Source organism: Oculina patagonica, chromosome 3 (genome assembly GCF_052425735.1).
Source record: "Oculina patagonica isolate OP01 chromosome 3, crgOcupat, whole genome shotgun sequence".
In the NCBI taxonomy this organism is placed as follows: domain Eukaryota; kingdom Metazoa; phylum Cnidaria; class Anthozoa; order Scleractinia; family Oculinidae; genus Oculina; species Oculina patagonica.
Window position 1 is genome coordinate 25,399,148 of NC_135760.1, and position 18,656 is coordinate 25,417,803.

The 18,656-nt window shown below is 39.9% G+C and overlaps 1 protein-coding gene across 1 annotated transcript; it reads left to right on the forward strand.

The window, feature by feature from the left end:
* Nucleotides 1-5,321: 5,321 nt before the first annotated feature.
* On the forward strand, nt 5,322-16,035 carry LOC144647216 (polymerase delta-interacting protein 2-like). The gene is made up of 11 exons (XM_078506981.1): nt 5,322-5,380; nt 5,455-5,515; nt 7,795-7,892; nt 8,592-8,694; nt 8,862-8,928; nt 9,047-9,160; nt 10,702-10,838; nt 11,192-11,218; nt 11,607-11,732; nt 13,163-13,242; nt 14,366-16,035. Exons 1-11 carry the CDS (start codon nt 5,322-5,324, stop codon nt 14,475-14,477), a joined length of 984 nt encoding a protein of 327 aa, XP_078363107.1. The 3' UTR covers nt 14,478-16,035.
* The last annotated feature ends 2,621 nt before the right edge of the window (nt 16,036-18,656 follow it).

The window sequence follows — 18,656 nt, forward strand, 5'->3', positions numbered from 1 at the left end:
ACATGCGTGCCGCTCAGAGGTAATATTTACATGAGGCGTCACCTGGTTCGTAAAACATGTCTCGTGCATTTAAACCGTTCACATTTATCCTTCGCTTTTACAGTTAAAACATCATCACTATCAACTAATAGCCTGAACAAGCAGAGGGAAAATTATTAACCGAAATGGTTTGAGCTAAATTTATAAATGTGTTTTGGAAGAGAGCGTCAATGTGACCCAATGTGATTGGCTGGCGACTAGAACACTTCCAGTTCGGTCTTTCCTTTACAGAATTCAATTCAGAGAAGGACTATATCTCTCGTATTCTACTGGAACACCCTTTCTCAAACTGGGATCTCTTAGTATTGCATGTCAATTTGCTGTCAATATCTACGTTATTGCCTGACATCTGCTCTTTAACATGGCCTGATTATCATTTGTATAACATGGATGAAAACATCCTCTACCTGTTTTCAGGTTTTTTTTATTTCGTTTTAAAATTTCAATTCTAGCATATGTTTCTGTTATTAAAAAAGCCAAGAAATAGGAAGTCTTTGTCATGTAGATGTGATATTTATTGTTTACAAGCAACACTTTTTAGCCTAGTGTTCCACATTTTCGGTGCCAGTCATTGAAGAAAATATACAGTTTTATATTTAAGTTAAATTTTTTTGACGTTACATACAGTTAAACTTAATGCAAGCTGATGTTCACTTCTTTATTTTATTTTATTAAAGAATAATGCAGAATTTTACCCAAGAGTGCTCATTCCTTCCGGCTTTCATTTACTATACTAGTTCCTTTTACAATTTGCTTTATAATACCAGGCTAACAATTTTTCAAAAACACATACAACGAACAAAGCTCTTTCCTTTCTTACACAGACGATCACTGTAATTAAATATTTCATGGAAAAGGGATCCAAGCTTTTCGCCACTATAGATTACTCGCGCGCAATGGAGGTACGTTGTTGGTTGTTAGCTGTTTCCCATGGCCAGAACCCCCCCCCCCCCCCCCCTCCCACCCCCAACCAAACGCAACTCGATTTGTTGTTGTTGTCGTCGCTGGTTGAAGTGCGTACCTGACCTCAACGCCACAGTATTTCACAAATTATTTCTTTGTATAGTATTATTTCAGAGTTGCCACCGAAGTGGAAAAATATGTTGATCAGATAAAAACTTCTTCTCGAACACAATTGTACTTGGAAGATCTCCCGGTGTCAATTGTTGCGATGTCTAACTTGACGAACAAGAGAACAGTTGTTTGACTGTGTCTTTTACTGCTTGTCTCACTTCTGCGATCTTTCAACAATAAAGGAAACGGTTTAAAGAAGAGTTTAGGAATACAACAGATGTTGTAAACCTCCAGCCCAGGACAAGAGGCGGCGTTAAACCGGTGAAGGTTGCTAATGCTGTTACAACACAATGCGGGAGATAACACGCCAGCAATGTAAACTGTATCCACAGCGAACTAGAAAGGGTCTTTCTGTATCGAGCAATGTTCAGTGGAGTTTCCCCTTGGTTTTGTTGTGCTTGGAAAGGTTGATCTTGCACTCTTGTTTGGTGATGGCGAAGGTCGGCATAAATCTTGATGTAGGAGAAGGTAGCGGTCAATACACATGAAAGTATCAGCACACATCCGTACCACAGAAATACAAAATAATTCCAAAAATAGCACGCAGCGATAGCAAAATTTATGACCCAAAAACAAACTGCAACAGCAAGACTTCTCTTATAAGTTACAACTTGTCGAAAACGTAATCCTAACAACAAAGCGAGAAGCCTTTCCACACCCACTGCCGTTAATGTCAACAGAGACACCCCGAGAAGAACTACACTTAAGGTGGCTCGATCGGATTTTTGAGTGACGATACCTTTCAACTTTGAGCAACTTGTATGTCACCGTGAACAATCTGACTGAAAATCAATCAATATAGCTGTACTAAAGAAAGATGAAAGTTTCGAATGAGATAAGTTTCGTCGAAATCGGAGTAACCATAGCAACATAATGACGTCACCACCCATTTTACACGAGACCGATTTTCTTGTAATAGAGGGATAATTTTGAAAAAAGGCTTCTAGATCTTGGACTTGACATAGTTTTCTCAAGGTCTGCGAAATTTGAAGAATTTCTATGAGAGCGTTTTCGAGAAAATTTTGGATGAAGTTTTCAGGTGCTAAAATACAACAAAAACAAAGCAGTCTTAATACATTATTGAGAAAACGTTCACAAGGCCCGATCAAGTAACATTTTGGCCTTAAGTGAATCTTGAACTATCTAATTACCTTGGAGGAAAATCTCAGAGAAATCGTGTCATTTGATTTCTTGAAACATTGGCTTGAATATGAACTGGTATGAAGTGTTATTTCGCTCTTTTATCGAAAAAGGGCCTTCGCTTACTAAAATGATCGCAAAATAAAAAGCGCTAGATAGAATTTTTTTAAACTTGGCAGTCAAAAAGAAGAATAAGTTTGTAATGAAATGTCTGATTTTCAAAATAATTGAAACATTTTAAGGCAGTTAATTCAAAGCCTTAATTTAGGTAAACATTGCGCTGTTTTTCACCCTACATCGGATCGCTGCCTCATTATCTGTCTCCATTGTCTCAAGCCGCGTGCATTTGTAAATTCCAGTAGATCATGAATCACTAATTATTTATTACTGGAGATTTTTATGACAATTCTGCCTTGGCCTTGAAACTATTAGGAGACTGAAGATAATACAAGTGCTTTACTAGCCTATTCCTCGTTGTTATTGTATTTTGGCTTGTTAAATTAGCTTGTTTCTGTGCAGTTTTCGGACAACAAGCAGCTGTTATACATATTCAAGATGTGCTGAAATTTACAATTGCACGGGGCACGACACAATAGAGACTTATAATGAGACAGCAATCCGATGTAGGGTGAAAAACAGCGCAATGTTCACCTGAGTTAAGGCTTTAAATTAACTGCCTAAGAATATTTCAATTATTTTGAAAATCGGACATTTCATTACAAACTTATTCTTCTTTTTGACTGCCAAGTTTAAAAAAATTCTATCGAGCGCTTTTTATTTTGCGATCATTTTAGTAAGCGAAGGCACTTTTTCGATAAAAGAGCGAAATAACACTTCATACCAGTTCATATTCAAGCCAATGTTTCAAGAAATCAAATGACACGATTTCTCTGAGATTTTCTTCCAAGGTAATTAGATAGTTCAAGATTCACTTAAGGCCAAAATGTTACTTGATCGGGCCTTGTGAACGTTTTCTCAATAATGTATTAAGACTGCTTTGTTTTTGTTGTATTTTAGCACCTGAAAACTTCATCCAAAATTTTCTCGAAAACGCTCTCATAGAAATTCTTCAAATTTCGCAGACCTTGAGAAAACTATGTCAAGTCCAAGATCTAGAAGCCTTTTTTCAAAATTATCCCTCTATTACAAGAAAATCGGTCTCGTGTAAAATGGGTGGTGACGTCATTATGTTGCTATGGTTACTCCGATTTCGATGAAACTCATCTCATTCGAAACTTTCATCTTTCTTTAGTACAGCTGTACTGATCGATTTTCAGTCGTATTGTTTACGGTGGCGTACAAGTTGCTCAAAGATGAAAGGTATCGTCACTCAAAAATCCGATCGAGCCACATTAACAGAAAGGTTATACCTAAGATAGGGCCACACAGAGTCCAATTTTCGTTTGCAACAGAAACAAACAGGATGGTGACCAGTGGTTGTAAAATGATGCCAACACAGAGATCTGATGTAGCTAGACAACGTAGCAGAACTTTCGATGGAGGATGGAGAGAAGTCGACGGCTTTTGAAGGGCAGTCAGAATCAAAATGTTACCAATGGAAGCAATGATGGAAAAAAGGAAGTTGAAAGCTGAAAGGAATATTATTGCAGGCTTATAGTCTGGATTTGTCGACGAGCAAATGAATTAATCGAACGTTTTCTTCATTTTTAGAGAAGTTGGACATCTTTTCTTGACAGTCTAGCTTGTAAAAGCATCGTAAGGCATGGCAAGAAGTCTTTTCTTGTAACGAGTCACCAGTAACTTGCCGAAGCAGTATCTGCTGCTTTAAAAAGTTGCTAACCGGCTGGTGGCATTTTATATAGAGAGAACTGAAGGAATTGTTTTACTCAACAGGGAAACTGATCCATGAGCAGACAGCTTGGCGTCTGTTATTTTAAATTGAATAAATTCAAACCAGCCCAACACCAGCTAACACCGTGAGCAAGCTGCAAGAAAGCTGTATTTGAAGACTATTTTGTGTCTGAAGGCGCACACGGGAAGTTGAAAAACAAGGGCAGTTGAGAAACATGGGACGTTAAAGAATACGAAGAAAAGAATACAACCGAAAAAGCAAAAAGACCGTTTAGGTGATTCCACTGAATTGCATTGCGCATCCTTTCTGCGCATAAGTTTTCGCGTCATTTAGCGCGCGCACGAGCGCGCACGCACACAGAACACTACGAGATTCCCTTCAGGCTAAGGTCCGTAGGGAAATAAATGGTCGTTTTCTCTTAAACGAGCACGGTGACCCCCATTTTTTAATGCATTAATTTAAATGTCTTACGGTTGTCTACAATATATCGCGATTTAAAGAAAAGTTTAAAATTCTACATTGAGATATTTTAATTTTAATGCCGTAAAAAACACGTTTTTAGTTAGTGCTGTTGTCGTGCACACGAAGCAAAATCTTCGATTTCTTTCTTTATCTTAATTCCTGTACACTAAGTTTTTAATATAAGATCAAAGTCTATTTTGTTGAGCTAGGGTAATTTTTTAATGCAATAGTGATTTTTTTCTAGAAACAAGTTTAGTTTCCCATTCGGATTAGTGTAGACTGTCAACAGCCTCTCGCGTCCAGTTCTCTAGCCGTTCTCACCGCGCTCATTAATCGAAAAAACACGAAAAATTTTAAAATTTTTATTAAAATGCCCATTCATTTTACACTTTTAAGACTTTTAATGCTCATAACATAATTGTAACCTGGACTAAGTTTCAGAAAAATTTTAATACTCTTCTGTTTCAGTGGAATCACCTTAAAAACCATGCTTTGATGTAACTGGTAACTGCAGGTGCATTGGAGGGAGGGGGGGGGGGGGGTGAGGTTCGAGCCAATCAAATCCTAGGCCAGTGTCCTCAGAGCCACTTGTTTCTTTTCCATTGTTTCTTTCCAGATAACGTTTTAAAATCTTTTTGAGCCGCTTGAGCTGAGAAAGCAAACTATAAACGACTCACCGTCGGAGGTGGGGCTGGGCTGGGGATGTAATAGGGGGACTCAGCAGGGGACTCGGGGAAGAGAAGAGGGTTTGCCATTTTCTGGTCCAGCGGTTTCTCCGTAGAAAGGTGAAAAAATGGCGAATCTGCGAAACGTCTTTTGTGGTTTGCTCCAAATTAGACGGCATTATGCTCGGTAAGATGGCACATTTCTTTCTTATTGACCTGTTACTTCCTTTATTTGTTGCTTATTGAACGATATACTTCCAGCTTGTCGGAAATTGGACGTTTTCAAGAGCCAAAAACAAGCGGAAAATACGAACCAGGACAGGTAAGTCATGTTATTCGTTGGGATAAAATCGTCTTGGTAGTGTTTCCGTTATGTTTGTCTGCTGAAGAACGATCCATGAAAGCTCTTCAAGATTGTGTAGGGAAAAGGGCAGTCTATTTATTGCCAACTCTACCTCGTTTTCTTAAGGTACCATTCTTGATGCTGTACATGTAGCACGACTAATTACAACACGAGTACCACGACTATATAATGACCTTTATAGCTCGTGTCACCGCAGGGGTGTTATAAGTATTTCGGTCGTCTGCAATGCTCTAAGCCTGCTTGAAGATCGATGCAAAAGGACAGATCCGTTGTATTTTTACACAACTGGAGTTAACTTGTCGAATAGTACAGTAGTATAATCCCTTGTTGCGTTCATCACAGGGAAACTTGTTGCGTCACAGGCAGCCCAAGCTCATTCGGCTTTCGTTACTTTAAGACCTGTTAACACAGAGGCAAGGTAACCCTGCTTGGACTTCAAAAGAGTTACCAAGCACTCACACATGTCTTCTAAATTTTCTGAACGACTTGTTTACAAGGCAGCAAAGGTTACCCTAGCACAAGGCCAACCCAAGCCTCCCATGGAGGTGTCCTTTTCACCATCAGGCAACACTTCCTTCCCAGCATACATCTCTTGAAACAAACACCTGAAGAAGAGCTATACCCAAAACATTTGTGAGTGACTTCCACAAAATGGTACTTTTATCCATTTTTATCCTTTTTCATTTTTATTTTCATTTTTATTTATTTATTTTTTGTGTTACATAACAAGTTTTAAAAAAAAGACTTCATTTCCTGACTTGTTCTAAATTTGTTTTTTAACCCTTTGAATGCCAACCCAGGTTCAGGCCCTGTGACCGGCGGCCATATTGGATTTCTCACAAAAAAATTGTTTCTCACAATTTAAGCACCTCGGCACTTTATTACTCATTTTAGTTTTCATTCTTGGACTAGAAAAGGCACTACAGCAAGTACATATATGAATTGGCTGGGCAGTTACAAATGCCATGGAAGCCTGTTTGTATTTACAACAAAATACTGATGTTGATCAATACCTTTGATTTCTTCCCCGCTTTTATTGTCGTCCTCTGAGCCTGAACTGCTCTCATTGCACTCTGAAACATCATCACTTTCTCCCTATTTTCCGTCACTAAGATTGGAGGCACTGCGTAAACTTCGGCTAAAACTTCGGCGGTTTTCATCCGACGTGACCTTGCCACCATGTTGGATTTGCCATATGTTGTGCCAATTGTTGTGCCAACAATGCAATCTTCTTTGGTCAGCGGATTCTAAAATGCTTCCCAGGTCCTTTGAAACGGTTGTGCCTAAATAGGACTGCTCAGAGGGACAGCCGAGAAGTACTGGATTGTTTAAAAAAAAACTAAGCAAGACCTTAGGTAGTTATATACTTATATATGAAGTGTGACCCTCTGAGCGGTACTACCTTCTTACATAGTACCGGTCAGAGGGACAACAACACAATAAATAAATTTTATATCCAAAAATGTTCTAATAATCTCTATCTAGCAGACACCTAAACAGTAAAGCCTGTGATTGTTTAAAAATATTCTAAGCAAGACCTTAAGGAAGTTATATACTTATATATGAAGTGTGACCCTCTGAGCGGTACTACCTTCTTACATAGTATCAGTCAGAGGGACACAAGTTAGCTCTATCCTACACGCGAACTCTTCTCATTCCAATACAGTAGTATGAATGCTTTCCAAACGAGCCTCTAAATGCTCGTGGAATCCGATTTCAAACTAGCATATTAAAAGAAAAACATAATTTTCTTCGTATTATCTTCCTTCGTCCTCGATGCGAGTTTGTAGACAATGCAACAAGTCAAGAATGAGACGCCATATTGGATTTACCGAGAATTTTCCGAGAGCCAGCTGAGTCGGAAAGTCATCTCCAGTACTTCTCGGCTGTCCCTCTGAGCGGTCCTATTTAGGCACAACCCTTTGAAATGGCCACGGAAAAAATCCTTGAACAACCGAGAAAACTAAAACAAGGCCTAACAGAGGACGTATATATACGTCCTAGGTAGCTGAGGCTCATATTTCAGGACATATATATACATCCTTGGCATTCAACGGGTTAAAGGTGATTTTACTTGCCATAAATTGTATGTGATGAGTTTTTAATAAAGTTGTCCTTTTACATGTGAATCGCTTTTAGACAGTTGTTTACACCATTTTGCACGAGCTTAGACTGTTGTTTTCCCTATAGCGTGCATGTCCCTTACAAGTAACAAAAGCCTTTGTTTTTGCACACAGCTTTTCCTTCACAGGATATTTGGCTACAGAGGAGTGATTCTATTTACTTGGACAGCAAGAGTGTATGATAGAGACAAGGAAACAAGAGAGAATGAGAAGTGAGTCTAATCACAGGCGGCCCAAGTTCACTGCGTGAATTAGTTATTTAGTTTTTGTCTGCCTGTGTCTCAGGTCGTTTTAAAGCGTTCTGGAACACCACCAGCCAGCGCAACTCGCCGAAAACGCTTTAAAACGACCTGAGACGCAGGCAGACAACAAAGAACACAACATGGAAACAAGGTAAGTCGATTTTATTCGTAAAATATTTAATTTTATACCTTTTGAATCAAAATCGCTAAGTTCCCATACAAACCCTTATAAATCGCATCTTTGTAACACAACACCCCTCGAAGCCAAGAGTCACATTCGCTTACACTTTATAAATAACTAATTCACGCAGTGAACTTGGGCGACCTGTGGTCTAATGCTATTTAACAGAGGAGTTCCAAATTATTGCAGAAGTTGTACAAGAACCAGTCATAAAGCAAAGCTATTATGGTCTTTGGGTGCCGATCCTCATCTTCTCCTGTTGTGTATTGTTTGATGCAAATTGAACAAAATCATCCCATGAAGATCACAGGCCGTATTTAAATTTTTTCATCTTCATTCCCTGCAACATTGAGACTACAGTGTAATCACATGAAGTGATTTGAATGTCTGAAATAGTTCACCCCCACCAAGGGCTATGACCACTCATATAAAAACCTGTTGATTTGACTTTTTGTTTACATTGCAAACAACTTTTGTTTTGTTAACAGATCCTTTGATGAGAATGGATCATACAATCCTGGGAAAGAGATAAAGGCTGAAACACAGACTTATTATCAGGGACTGATTGACAACAGAGATTCTCCATTTGTTGTAAGTTTTCCACTTAAAATTGGTACTATATGGAGGCCCCTGGCTCGATTCTCTGAAAATTGATGCTACTGCCTGGTTTCAAACAAATTTTGGACATTCATTTCTTGAAGAATGGGCAGTATTGTACTGTGTAGCACTGTAAAATAGTTCTCTTGTCTGTATTTCAGAGAGCGCAACCAGAGATTGTAACTTTTCTTGGATATGAAAGTGACAATGCACTTTACTCTATACCAGGCAAGAAATTGGATTTTGGACCTTTTTATTTGTGATATTATTCCCAGACATGTGATGTGAAGTACTTTATTGAGGTGCTACAATATGTAAATGCTCATAATATCAATGTTTGTTCCAGGGCTGGATTACATCTCCCAGGAGGACATTCTTCCATACGGGGTTGCTGATGCATTTTCTCGTCCAATCCACCATGAACTATTTGATCGATTCCTGTATCCTGAACCTGGAAGAGGTAATGTATGATTAAAATGTCGGTGCCTCTAGGGGTGTAACGATACATCAAACTATCAGTGCATCGTGATTGGAAGTGCTCTGATAGCGATGCATCGGTCGCAAATTCAACTATTGATAACAATCGCGATAGTTTCATTACCTATCGATAGTTACAATAGTTTTACAAATGGTGTCCTGTAGTACTTTTTCCTTGATTGAAAAATGTCTCTCTTGTTCTCTGCCGTTGTTTCTTGGCTTTCTGTTCGTTGTTTCAGAATCCATTCTGTATAATGTAACAAGCCATACAGTAAAAGAAAACTTCACAGATGCCGCTTGTCTCCAGGGCCTTATCCGCATTCAAAATGGTGGTTCGAATATTATCTCCACCCCTCTCTTGGAGAAAGGAATGATTACAACGCTATAAAGTCACTTATTACAATACTATCGCAACAGTATCGCAATAGTGTCACTACTATCACAATTGTATTGCAATTAATTTGACTATCGTAATACTATCGCAATAGGCAAAATGTTCCCAATAGTCACCCCTAGGTGCCTACAACCACAGGCTTTGCACACTTTGTGGGTAATGCTTGACTACCATTTTCCAGCTGCCTAAAATTCTTTAGTTGTTAGTTGATTTTTCAATCTATCAATGCCTTTTCATTGATTATAAGACATTTTTGTTGTGCCACATTATCCCATGCTCATCCCAGGTTTGTGATGAGCACCAGGATATAGGTTTTGTTGTGTTTGAACAAAATACAGACAGCATGGAAACTGGTTATAAACAAGAACAGATGTGTATGTAATTTCAGAGGTAGAAGGAAGTTAGTGGATGACCAGGGGTGTCCAATTTTTTATGGTTGGCTGGCTGTTACTGATGAAAAATAGATAGTTACAACCATGTCAAGACTACAGTGTGGGAGGCGCTATGGCCTAATGATTAGTGGCCAGATTCTGGATCGATCATGGGCGTGGCCCAATGAAGTCATATTTACGTTCTGGGCTGAGTTTGAGGGAGGGGGCGTGGCGGAGTGGTTAGAGCACCAGACTTGATATCCGGAGGTGGTTGGTTCAAGTCCCGATCTGACCACTAGGTGGTGTTGTTTTCGGTAGCCTGAATTCAACACCTCGATTGGCTACACTTGTTAATAGCCAACTGGTCTGCCTCCTGCCAGTTGGAATTTTTAATCATGTTATGTTCATTAGTTAACAATATTTTTTTTCAGAGTTAGTTTACATTGGCCCTGAAAAAACCCATTCAGGGAGTGGTCAATCAAGATATTTATTATTATTATTATTTATTATTTATAAAAGATTCAACCATACCTAAACGAGAAAAATTGCTGAAATAATATAAGCGTGAATGTCCCTAGCAACAAGTCCAAAAATATACGTCAGTAAGCCCTTAAAGACTACACTACATTCATACATAGGTAGGATAAGAACGATCTTTTGTAAACAGAAACCAACAAATATGCATGTATAACTGAACACTAATAAAAATATTACGGTATTTAAAAAATACATGCATATATCTCTCTTTTCCTTTGATAGCGCCATCTTTTGCCCCACGTGAAGCACTCCAATCCTGGCAGGAAAAGAATCACAAATGGTTAGAACTGACAGATGTACACAGAGAAACAACTAACAACATAAGGATAACAGTGATGCCATTCTACATGGGAACAAAGGTATGCTACCTTGCAGTAACAGGGCTGCAAATAATTTTTTTCACTTGAAAAGGATTATGTCCCACTAAGACACCATCTTGGTCGGACAAAACAAAATTGTGGTCGGACAGATTTTTATTCATTATTTCCATAAAATGATTTATTATCAAAAATTGTCCGGACATTATGTCTGACCACACTTGGGATTTTGTCGGACATGAGCAAATTTTGGTCGGCCAACATCCAATGACCGACTGTTATTTGCAGCCCTGCAGTAAAAACAAGGTGTTGTTGTGGGAATCTAGAACAAGTTTAATGGTACTTGGTCAGAAAGAAGGTTTTTTTTAACAAGATTTTTTAAATTTCTTTTTCAGAACACACTTCCTACACAGGACTATTGGGTAAGTGGCTTTTAAGCCTGGTTCACACATCATGCCACGCAAATGCAAACAACCTTCACACGTAGAACATTCACACATAGAATGCAAGCTCAAGGAATGCAGTGTAATTCGTTTTCTAAGATGACGGACAAGTCATGCTTCGCTTGCTTGCGTTTGTGCTTGCATTTGTGTTAGCAATGTTTATGTGAAGCAAGTGCAAATGCAAGGGCCAGCCAGGTGCAAGAAAATTGACAATTCCCCATTCCTTGTGCTTGCATTTCCATTTGCCTTGCACTAATTCACGCATGGTTTTCCTTGTATTTGCATCTCACACGTGTACCAGGTTTTAGTGTTCAAGTCCAATCCTTGAAATGTTCATTCTTCTAATTGGAGACTAATGTTGTTTCAGTGGCGTTACTGCATCAGAATTGAAAATCTTGGTCCGGAGACAGTGCAGCTTCGGGAGAGACATTGGAGAATATTCAGCCTGTCTGGGACATTAGAGACTGTCAGAGGGAGGGGTGTGGCTGGACAGGTAAGACTTGGTGTGGGAAGGGGAGGAATGGGGTCCAGAACTTTATGAGACAGTATGACTGGACATTTAAGACCATGAAGTTGAACGTGTTACCAAGGACTAATTTATGGTATGGATTTTTTGTTTACTCTCTGATTTAAAGAGTGGCTTTATCATAGCTAATATCTCCAAGCATTTCCCACCCCAACCTAATCTCGTACCCAGATGTCTACTTACCACAGTAGTACACATCTGGTCAAGTGCGTTCAGTTCGCCAATCTGATTGGTTGATGAAAAGCTTCAGCATTAGCGCGCGGAAGATGCAAACTTTGTTTCGCACGCGCATACCTTACGTTAGCTAGTAAGAAAATATTTGGATTTGAAGGCTTTGCTTAAAACGCGTTTGTGTTCTGAACGTTACTAATGCAAATAAGCTACAGATACAGTTTGTAGTTCAAGCTTGTCAGTACAAAATGTTTTAAAAAGACGATATTCGTGGGTAAAAAGATGGGTAAAAAACTTTGCAAATCTGACACGCACTTGACGCGTACAGCTAGCTTGTACGCGTCAAACACAGCGCGCGCTTTTTCCCGCCGTTAAAAGCTGGGTTTAATGTTTTAATTTAGCAGCGAAACGCGAGTGTCTTCTTTTTTTCTTCCCCAACTCTATCTCAAGATTGTGTACTTGTCTTTCCTTGTATAGGAAAGAAGTTCATGCGCTATTTACAGCGGCCAAGTGGGCTTTTCATCCACTAAATTGCCGAGCATGCGTAGTCGCGTCGTGTGTCACATTTCTGACACATTTGACGCGAGTAAAATCCGACTTTACCAGATGTTCTCTCCGAGGGTTGAGAAGATCTGGGTACGAGATTAACCCCAACCTTGATAGGACCAGACCCCAACACCAGGAACTACGTGCCCTACTTTTTGTGATGAGTGCGTGGGTTCTTTAACATCCCCTGCTGACCAGAACAGTGAAGATGCAGGAGACGGGGCCTACGGTTTATCAACCTTATCTGAAAAGACTAGAACATCTATTTAACCATTTGCAGATGTTGTTGCAAAGGCAGCATATTCTCCTAAGTTATTTTAAGACCCAGAGTATTGGTCCGGTCTGTGGCTCAAACCCGAGACCTGCCGCATGATAGTCAGGTGCTCTACCAATTGAGCCAACTGGTGGGCAGTTAAGAATATAGACTTATGACAGGGATAAGAGTAGTTGGGCAGCTAACGTCATCAGGGAAGTGCGTGACTGGCTAAGCAAAGGAATGTGTCTGGTTTGGAGTGGCACAGATTTTCACGGATGGGTTGAAAGAGAATATTTTACCTACTTAACGATACTAAACAAAAGACAAATCTTTCACGTTTGGAGCGTTTTAGTAACATTGTGACATTGTGCTATCTTTCTCTGTTGTCTCTAATATAACACCTACCTTTACTTGTCGTCGACAGGAGCCCGTTTTATCGCCGCAACAACCAGCTTTCCAGTACAGCAGCCACCTGTCATTACAAGCACCCAGTGGGAATATGTGGTGAGTGAAAAGATCTGAAAACCTGTTTAACAAGTATTTATAAGCCGGATGAAACGCAGGTTTCGTTCGGCGGCAGCTATTAAGGACCTTCAGATTGTAGTAAATATCAAGTGTCAGAAGTTCGTTCCCAGGGGCTACACATCCACTAGATAGTCAGCGACAAGGAGAAGCAAGAGCTCCCGGAACGAGATTGTTTTCAAAGTTCAAAGTTGCACTCATGGGTCAATCTGAAGGTCTCTTTCCATAGATGCACAGGTATTGTGTCACTCCTGTATGTCAGTTACAGCCGCTACAGCCGTAGCCTGAAATGCAACCGTTTCTGGTGGGCGAGCGTTAGATAATTTTGTTCGCGTCTTTGGCCTTGGACTCGCAAACATAGAGGCTACTACTCCCTTGGACGCTTCTTTCCACTTTCCCCAGGCCTCTCCTAAGTTCAAATCCAAGGTGGCAAGATAGCGCTCTCCCGATCAAAATGTGCTTGCTCGCTAAAACATGCCCGCATTGCATGCTAGTACAACCGTGGATTCACGTGCCTTGTTTGGTTGCAAAGATCACGTCAACAGGAGAATAGATTGTTGTTTGCGACAAATCTTCAAACCATTACGAGAGTATGAAAGCACTCGTACATGTACACATACAAGCTGTGACGTCAGGTTGTTATAGTGAAAACTGAGTGGATTCAAACTGATTTCCCTACCACTGCGTGAAAGAGCTGCTAGCCGCTCGAAACTGGGCGAAGCACTATTTTACTGGCACTAAGCTAACAAAAAAAATCGACTTTAGCTTTTTTTTAATCCCGCAAAATCTAAAACGGCTTCTCCACATCTAATTCTAACCCAGTGATTAATCTCTACACAGTAACCTGCAGTAAAGTATGGGCCCTATGACAGGAGCTACTGTCTTGCGCATATGTCTCCCGTCTTTGACGTGGTTGATGAAATAGCCAACCCAGCAACAATTTCCTTAAAATCGCTCCTGTCAGGAGTTTCGTTGTGCTGCTAATAGAATCTCTACCTCTTACATGAACGATGGCCTTTTAGAATGTCACCGCCGATAATCCGTTGTTAATTTTTCTCTTGTTAAATCTCATTCTCATTTGTGTTTTTTTTTTATTTTTGTACAGGGGTAAATATCGATTTGAACGCTCGGATGGGAGTACATTTGAAACACCAATCCCTCCATTTGCACTGGACAGCAGAGAAGAAGATACGCCGGATTCCTCAGGAACGACTTAAAAAAAGAACAAGATTGATGTAGATACCTGTTTGTGTAGACATGTACATCACACCTAGCCAAAGCGTTCAGTCCTACAAGCACTGGATGCACAAGATTTGAAAGACAGGTGTATCGACCGCTGAGTGGACATGGTTAGACGTTAAAAGCTAGAGAATGCGTGAAAATTGTCAGACAAGTAACGCTAAATATTTTTTTCGACCTAAACCCTGTGAACTGGTTTTCTATCGTCTGATGGTTGGTGAGAGGCAGAGCCTCAAGCAACTGTCAAAACAATCTCCCCTTTTCTTTTGGTCAGCAGAAAGAACGTGAATCTTGGTAGATACATTAGTCTATGGTACAAAATGCAAGTCATGTCGTTACATTATATGTCCCCATACATAACGTACCTACCCTAATCTTGGTCTGACCAAAAGAAAAGCGGGTTCAGAGTGCTTTTAAGGTTGATAGAAACCGAGAGCAAGCGGTCTAAAACGGTTCTTTTGTAAAACAAAAATGCCTTTCTTCCATAACTGATGCACGAAAAATCTCGCGCGCTCCAAGAGCACAACCTTGTTTTCAGGGTCTCTTTTCTTCCCGCCCCTAAAGCGCGCAAGAGAAAGAAAGGTTTTGGGCCAGGAAAGGGTTTATGAGCCAGGGACCAGTTGTTCAAAGGATCGATAAGGCTGTCCACAGGATAAATCACTATCCAGTGAATAGTGTAGTTTGTTTCGTTAACACTTTTTAACTTGACAGTGATTTTTTCAGTGGATAGTGTTATACACACTTTGAACTACAGGGGCCAGAAGAATAGGGACCATGAGAATGAGGTTGGGACCTACTATCGATCGATCGATAGTTGGTGCCTGGTTGTAGCCAATCAGATTGCGAGTTTGCCAATACACGGCCACTGGGTTATGCTTAACACGTTTCAAAAGTGACAAAACTTGAAGGCTGATTCAGATGCCTCTTCTGCGTGATCAATTTATTCTCCCCAAGAAAGCCGTCTGAAATTCCTTACCGATGATGTAGCTCTACTAGAATCAGTGTAGTGTTTACTTCTCAGCTTTGAACATTAGCAAGTAAGTAGTACAGTCAACTCTCTCTAAGACGGACACTGTCTGGACTGGCTACAATTGTCCGTCTTAGAAAGGTGTCCGTCTTATGGGGAGTTTATTTACAGTAAAACGACTGAAAAACGACAAAGATGAGACCAACACCAGGCCCTGTCTTATAGAGGTGTCCGTCGAGAGGGAGTTGACTGTACACTTCGAGCAGTCCCTTTGTTTTCTTATAACCGTCGAGCGTGAAGCGAAAAAAGAGCACGAGAATCAATCCAATGAACTTTACGGAATCTGCAGGGCTACCTTATTCTTACTAATTTCGCGATCTTTCTTCAATATGTTGTTCTATGACGAATGATCCCTTTCAACAACGACTCAGATCAAGATTTGGGAGATATAAAGCGACGAGAAAATGTAAAATTAAGGGTGGATTTATTTCAAGTGCAACATACGCGTATAGCCGTCGCATTTGCCCGTTGGCATTTTTATTGTTTTTTAGCTCGAAAACAATGAAAAATTCCAACGAGCAAATGCGACGGCTATACGAGTATGTTGCAAATAAATACGCCCTCAATCAGAACCCTTCTGTTACTTTTAATGAAAGATCTGGGTGAATTTTTGTAAATTTACTCTGGCGATTGCCGTCAATAACCTTAGTTAGGTTTACAAGGTTTGGTGTAAACAGACAAATGATAATAGGGCGATTATTTGTTTTGTAATCCAAACCAGACTAGAATTGAGGAGACAAAGGTCTCAATTAACAAAAATATATTTTTCTTCTACTGCCTTAGTTTATAAGAGGATTTTTTTCACATTACAATATTTAATCATCCGACATCGATTGGTATTTTGCTCATCAATCAGAAAATGAATAAATAAAATGTTAATATGTATAAATTTATACAACAGAAATAATCATGTAAATGATAGTGACTGTTAAAAAATATACAAAGCCATTAAACATGGATATCTTTTGAAAGTAGTTTCCCCTTCATTGCTGCTTTTTAAATCGCAAATGTGCGAGCTGATTGCATGCATCTCTACCACTAGCTATGGTGTTTATAAGGGTAAAATGGTAAAGTCTGTTCGAGCCTAGTGGTCTATCAGGCCGGATAGCCAGAGCTTATCGCGGTTCCCGTAGCATGAAGCGACTAGGAGTGTTTCTACTCCCCCCTAGATGGGATGCTAGTCCATCGCAGGGTTACCTCCAGCATTAACTCGCCGGTACCCAGTTAAACACCTGATTAGAGAGACGCACTGAGAGAATGAATTGTCTTGCCCAAGAACACGACGCAGTGTCCCGGTCTGGGCTCGAACCTGGACCGCTCGATCCGGAGTCCAGCGCACTAACCCATAAAATGTGAGGCCGTATGGTGTCTGTAGGAACTTTAAATTGAACGTTTGCGTGACATTATTTTTGTTGAGATATTGCGTGACTTTTGCACGTGAACGCCGTAGTTTTACTTGCCAAATATGGCTCGGTGTCATATAAGAACACGTGTTGTAAAAATCGAGTTGCAGTTGAACAGTCGAAGAAGCGAATGATGCGAAGTACGAAAGGAAAAAGGATGCGAGATAGATCAAAATAGATGCGAAGAAGTGTTGTAAAGAAGGTTGACGCGGATTAGGATACGATTAAAGTTGTGTTTCAGATAGAGAGTGCATACAGTCCTCAACAGTGTCACCGTATGGTATTTATTAAGCTGAGAATAAACATTAACTGTGTGTCCCGTTGTATTCGTGACAAAGTTGATGAAATTGCATGCTTGAGAAACTGAGGGTTCCACAATTAAGGTCGACGTTCCCAGTCATATCTGGTCGATCGTGGTACTCCCCGGAGATCAGAGTTTAGATTGTTTTTGGCAGTTTTGCAAGTCTGTTCTCCTCGGAAGAATATGATTTTGAATCGAAAAGTTAAAGTTAGAATTTCTTCTTACATTTCTTCTTGTTATGAGTAGCCAACCAGTGACTTTTTGAAAACTACCTTATTCTTACTAATTTTCGCGCGTGCTTAATTTCGCGAAAATTGGGAGCCGAATTTTGCGAGTATCTATTTTTGAGATTGCAAGAAAAATTAGAACAAAAGTGTATTAAATTTCGCGATTTTGTCAGTGTTTTATGGATCAGCCGTCAAAGACTAAGGAACTACTAGAAACACATACTACACAAAGGTCAAACTAATGCAGTGTTACTACAAGGAGCCTAAACTTTGGGGACTTTGCTTTAAGGGCTTTGGCCGATTTACAAGCTGAAGAAAACAGGAATCAGAGAAAGGTTGGTAGTCGAAGACAAGACGAACGATATTTTCAAGGATAGTAAGTTGCAGTTCCAAAAATTATTGTTTTGATATAAAATATGGTAATAAAAATCGCGGGATTAAATTTCGCGCGATGTTTTATTCGCGCGTATTAAATTTCGCGATTATTTTGAAAACGCGAAAATCGCGAAAGTTAGTACCCGCGAAAATTAGTAAAAATAAGGTAGCATAGATTGAATGGTTGATAGTCTCTTTAGACGCTGCACGTTTGGTCGTCGCTCAACAACGGGAGTAAGTTACTATGATAGGGACCACTAATTAGGGTGTTAAACTAAAACATGGCCACCGTTTGAGCTGTCTTTGTACCGTTTAAGGTTTGATTCCTGTTCAACCTACTTGTTGAAGATGGTGTTCGGGGCAATCGTTTTTATTGCTGTCAAAAATTGTGAACATTTGGTGTGTCCAGCATGTGACCAGACAAGGTAGTCTGTTCACACGTCTAACTGACCAATCAGCTTCAACGAACCAGACTTAAAAGATCTTAAAACATCATTGACTGACAACGACTTTTCACTTGACTCTGAAGATGACTTAAGCTCAGGTTGTCGAAACGTCAGTCACCAACAACAGTTTTTTTTTTTCAGAACTACTTTCACCCGGACACCGATCACACTAAGAACTAGTGATAATCATACTCCTACTCATACACCATTTCGCTTGGAAAGATTATTTGCTGACCGCTTAGTGGAGGTAAAAACCCATATAATACACTTGAGACAGCAAAAAGGTGGCCGCGGCCGCTTAATAGAGGTGGTCGTTGAATAGAGGTATAAATACAGCAGTTTACTAACAAATAAATCGGGACTTTGGAAAGTGGCCGC

Excerpts from the sequence above, each read along its gene's own strand:
- LOC144647216 (XM_078506981.1), top strand. The coding sequence starts at position 5,322 with ATGGCGAATCTGCGAAACGTCTTTTGTGGTTTGCTCCAAATTAGACGG. Across the intron at positions 8,929-9,046 it reads TGCACTTTACTCTATACCAG|GGCTGGATTACATCTCCCAG; the intron begins GCAAGAAATTGG and ends TGTTTGTTCCAG. Across the intron at positions 11,733-13,162 it reads GGAGGGGTGTGGCTGGACAG|GAGCCCGTTTTATCGCCGCA; the intron begins GTAAGACTTGGT and ends TGTCGTCGACAG.